The following is a 4,798-nucleotide window of genomic DNA, read 5'->3' as shown; positions in this document are numbered from 1 at the left end:
GTATTGAACTATGGGTCGTCACATGTTACGTGGAGTGGAAATACCATACGTATGGGGCCTTTACATATTAACAAAGGACAGCGAAATGTTTGCAATTATGTCCTTGCATGTAGTTGTCCTCAGATTTTGGCAGGAAGTTCTTAGCTTTTTTTTTTTTTCTTCTGTAAGGTGAAAGTTTAGAATAATGAGAGAGAGAGAGAGAGAGAGAGAGAGAGAGAGAGAGAGATTTCTAAATGAAAATATCTCAACGATGTAATTGAAATATCAAAACATCTCAAAGGTAGAATTGTATCAATAAATGAAAGTGTCTTAATTAAAAGACCTAACTCAATACACTTTCCATTCTTCGAGTCCTTATGAGATCTCACACTGAAACATTTTCTAAAACACACTAAACAAACAGGCAAACCAATTAGAGGTGCCACTTAGAGATTGAACCGAAACATTTTTCTAGAACACACTAAACAGTAATAAGCAAAGCAGTTGGAGGTGGCACATAGAGATCGAACCGAATCATTTTCTAAAAGACTCAACATTTAGGCATACCACCAGATGGAGGACCATTCATTTTTTGATCTTCTTGTTCTCCATTCTTCACAATGAGGACTCCGGCCATACCCCAACTGGCGTGCCTTTCCAAATGACAATGCATAAACCAAACCCCTGAAATATAAATCATGCATCCATGTCAGTGAAAATGTAGCATGCACGCGTGCACAGAAACATATTTAGAAAGAGAGGGAGAGAGAGAGAGAGAGAGATTACGTACCGGGATTATCAGCTTTAAATCTGATCGCAGCCCAACCACCTTTGGGAACTCCAATTGTGTTAACTTTGGGTGGATCAACTAAATTGTAATCATGATGGTAATTAGGGTCGTCGGTGTAAAAGTTCCCACAACCCGTCCCAACCAAGTAGAAGCTATAACCATGAAGATGCATTGGATGGTTCTCTGGATTCCCAATATTAGTCCCTTGGAACACTATTTCCACATTTTTACCATACTCTATCATCAATACCTTGGTCCCTAACATGTTTGGTTCGGACAGATCAGCTCCCGTGTAGTCAAAAGTAGTCGGAGGAAAAGCCGGAAAATCAGTCTCAAAAGGAAGAGGAGCAGGAGAAGGGGCATTGGCGATAAAGTTGCTGCAAAATATCAGTAGTGTCCATAATCATGTATATATGAGCTTGACTAGTTATTATTTGTAATAATTAAAGACGAGAGTAGAAATTAAGGTAGGAATTAATACTTGTAGTATGCATCCAATATATCCCTTGTTGGGGTCAGCAAACTTATGTTGTTTAAGCTTGCATAGTGCCTGCTATTACCATTTGGCCCAGCTCCACAGGAATTATTTTTTTCACAAGGCAACTCATTTACAGAAACTGTGATGAAGATTCTTTCATCAATTTCTTGTGGGACATCCATCGGTAGTTGTGGAGTTTCCTGAAACCTTATTCTTTTTGTGAAGTCGTCTGCGGCTTCCCTAGCTTTGACACGAGGAAGGAATGATGGATAAACAGGGAAGTTGTCTGTTGCAGGACTAGGACTAGGACTCACAGCTGATTCCCCACTGTAATGCACAACTCCTGAAGTTACGTTTGGATCGTACGGAGCCAGTGAATCAAAAAAAGCGCTAGCAACCATGTAATAGGAACCCAACGGACGATCTGCTTTAAGCAACACGTCCATTGTTTGTCCTGGGGTAATCATGATGTAACTGGTGTCTAAGGGCTTTATGTATGCGCCATCTTGACCCACCACTGTGATGTTGTGGTCTTGGATTCCGAAGAACATTTCTTCATTCATCGCCGCATTCACTATGCGGAGAAGATATGTCTTGCCATGTATAACAGTAATATTATATGCACTTTCTGCAACATCAAATTAATTAATTATGATGAGTCGTCGTCACACAAAATTTAAATTAATTTTGTATGCTCCTAGCTAAATGGAAATGGGTGTCGATCTCTTGTACTAACTACAATATATCAAATCATAGATCTCTACTTAGCTCTACATTTTTTTCTTTTTTAATGACTTTACTCTTTTGCTATTTCTCAAAACCGGTCTCCAACAATAAGAATAAACGAAAAAGGGAGCTACCATGTGCTGTGCTTGAAGGGTCATGTTAATTCTATTTTATGCAAAATTATCATTCGATTATCTTAGCAATAGTTGATGATGATATGACCGGTACAACGTTGATTCTTATAGGAATTATATATTTATATAATCTTTCATACCACTAGGGCAGTTGTCTTGAGGTCCTGGAAAACCATTGATAGTGTAAGAATCTGATTTGTCTGGATCACCTCCTATTTCCAAGGTATCAATGACCGTTGAGTTCATGTCTCTGTTGTACCATTCCCCTGCAGCAAGTAAGGTTAACATTTAGATAAATGTTAATATGTTTTTATTTTCAACGTGTGCATACGTTCAACGCAGTCCTATATTGGACCCAAAATTTCCTGACAGAAATTTACCAAGTATGATTACGAAATCGTCAGCTGGCTCGTCAAATGGATAAGCTGTTCCCTCAGCAGGTTTAACAACAATGGCGCCATGTACTGTGGCACGTACCCAGTCGCTATGGGCATGCCACCATAGAGTTCCTTCTTCATCCTCAAATTTAATCTCATAAGTGAACTCACTTTTTGGGTGGATGGGACATTGTGTAATATACTCAGGACCATCTGACCATGGATTTTTTCGTTGCGATAATCCATGCCTGTAAAGAAATGTATGAGTTGACATTCATTAATTTTTAATCACTGTTTCTTAAACCTATTGCGTTACGTTTCCTAAATAAATTCTAACACACAACTGTATTGAATTTAATTGTTCTTATAAAAAAAATATTGTTTACATTTTAATGGTCAATGCAACTATTTATTTGAAATCAGCTGGAAAACTTAATGCACTCTATCTAGAGAATTGTATGGTATGGTGAACCAAAATTAAAGCTTCTCTTGGTGTACCGGTAAATCATGATCACTTTCTTTATTATTATTATTATTATTATTGTTATTATCATGGAGAGGGGGGCGTTGCTAAGAACTTGAGCTTTCAAATGTCGGTTTGATCCGACATCCAAGAGATCAAAACTTTTTTTTTTCTTTTTTTGAGAGAGAGAGTTTCAACTTGTATGTTCCAGTTAGCTTAACTTTTAACTATCATCTGCTCCTATATATGTGTGTGTGTTTGTGTTTTTCTCAAAAAAAAAAACTTTCAACTATCATCAGGAGCAAATAATAATATTTATATAAAAAAAATTGGTTATATTTCTCAATCATATAAATAAACACATTGGCATGATCCCTTAATTAAAGCAATATATAAAAATATACTGTGTAATTGTCGCATATATTGCAAATAATAGTATATATGTGAAAATTTAATGCATTTGGATAAAGAAAATATATTTATTTGGAAGACTTTTCGTTTTAGTAGTTAATTTAGAATTTTTTTAAGTTAATGACAATTCAATCAAGTTGTTGTGTCCTGAAAGATCAATTAAATCAGATAAAAGCTATGTTGCATTTGTACTGGATTATGAACTTTGCCAATCATAATATGGCTCGAACATCTCTTAAACCAGAGAAAGATTTGCAGGTCTCATCTGAATAGTTTTATTCTAATTTTAATTTGTCTTATAATTTTTATTGCATTATTAACAGTCTTTAATGAGAGAGAGAGAGAGGTTATTACCAGTGAATGGTAACATTATAGCCTTCGTTATTACTAACAGTAATAGAAGCCGTATCACCTCTGCGGACATTAATTTGTGGGCCAGGGAAGTCGTCCACAACCAATTTGTTGATGGTCCCGTTACACAGCTTGTTAAAAGGTTTCATCTCCAGCTGCAAAAACGATTTATATTTATATTTATATTTAAATGATACACTATTAGAAGCAGGAAAAAATCATTTTAAAAAAGAAAATTCATCAAGATCATTCAGGCCCTTCACAATTGGATCCTTTAGTTTACATGAAAAAAAACACAAAAAAAAAACAAACATGTAAACAATCAAGACTTTTTCGGCACAACGCAGATGAGAGACTTTCACTTGCAAGCAGATTGCAGACTGAGTCTTTATTTATTTATTATTTATTAATACATCAATAGTTAAAAATGAGAATATTTGAATTGTGGATGTCCTGTTAGAATACCAAAAAATGTCAATTAAACTATAATGCAAGAAAACTTACATCAAAGGTGATTTCGTGGTGATCAGCCATGCAAAGAAACAGCCCATCCAGAAACAAAAGACCTAGGAATAGTGCTAGGACCAGACCAATATTTTTTATTCCCATCACTGCTGAACTTCTTACCAATCAAAGAAAAGACTCTCTTATAGTCGCTTTCTCTTGAGAGACCTTCACCAAGTCTTTTGAAAGCTATTTATGGACTGAATGTCTTGAAACCAAAAAAACTTAATAATCTATAACATTAAATAATGTTGAAAACAAATGTGAAAAACATGGGATAATTAACTATTCTGTTCCTCTTGTGCCCGATCCTTGTCTTTTTATTTATTTATTATTATTTATTTTTTCAATAACCAGCCTCTTCTGCTCCTCGACAACTTTTCCTATAACAGAAACACAACCTTGGATTCTACCCCTTGTCAGCGTACTGGCTAATTTACTAGAAAGCACATCGATTTTCTCCCACTACGTTGTGCATGATTTAGACTCTCTGAGATTGATGTACTAGAGAGTTTAATAATGAGGTCAATATTTACACTCAAATAAATAAAGTAAATAATTTTTTTTATTCAAAATAAAAATTCT

The 4,798-nt window shown here is 35.2% G+C and overlaps 1 protein-coding gene across 1 annotated transcript; it reads right to left on the bottom strand.

Moving 5' to 3' along the window:
* Positions 1–341: 341 nt before the first annotated feature.
* LOC142622868 (laccase-14-like) lies at positions 342–4,359 on the bottom strand. Its single transcript, XM_075796422.1, has 7 exons — positions 4,214–4,359; positions 3,713–3,864; positions 2,488–2,732; positions 2,248–2,373; positions 1,251–1,875; positions 770–1,146; positions 342–663 (listed from the first exon to the last, which is right to left on the bottom strand). The coding sequence occupies exons 1-7, from the start codon at positions 4,316–4,318 to the stop codon at positions 530–532; spliced, it is 1,764 nt and encodes a 587-aa protein (XP_075652537.1). The 5' UTR covers positions 4,319–4,359; the 3' UTR covers positions 342–529.
* Between the last annotated feature and the right edge of the window lie 439 nt (positions 4,360–4,798).

The sequence above is a fragment of the Castanea sativa genome, chromosome 1 (assembly GCF_040712315.1).
Source record: "Castanea sativa cultivar Marrone di Chiusa Pesio chromosome 1, ASM4071231v1".
Taxonomy (NCBI): domain Eukaryota; kingdom Viridiplantae; phylum Streptophyta; class Magnoliopsida; order Fagales; family Fagaceae; genus Castanea; species Castanea sativa.
Note: the sequence above shows the minus strand (reverse complement) of the source record. Positions and strands in the feature narration are given on the sequence as shown.

Excerpts from the sequence above, each read along its gene's own strand:
- LOC142622868 (XM_075796422.1), bottom strand. The coding sequence starts at position 4,318 with ATGGGAATAAAAAATATTGGTCTGGTCCTAGCACTATTCCTAGGTCTT. Across the intron at positions 1,876-2,247 it reads TCAAGACAACTGCCCTAGTG|AAAGTGCATATAATATTACT; the intron begins GTATGAAAGATT and ends TTGATGTTGCAG. Across the intron at positions 664-769 it reads ATTTAAAGCTGATAATCCCG|GGGTTTGGTTTATGCATTGT; the intron begins GTACGTAATCTC and ends TTTATATTTCAG.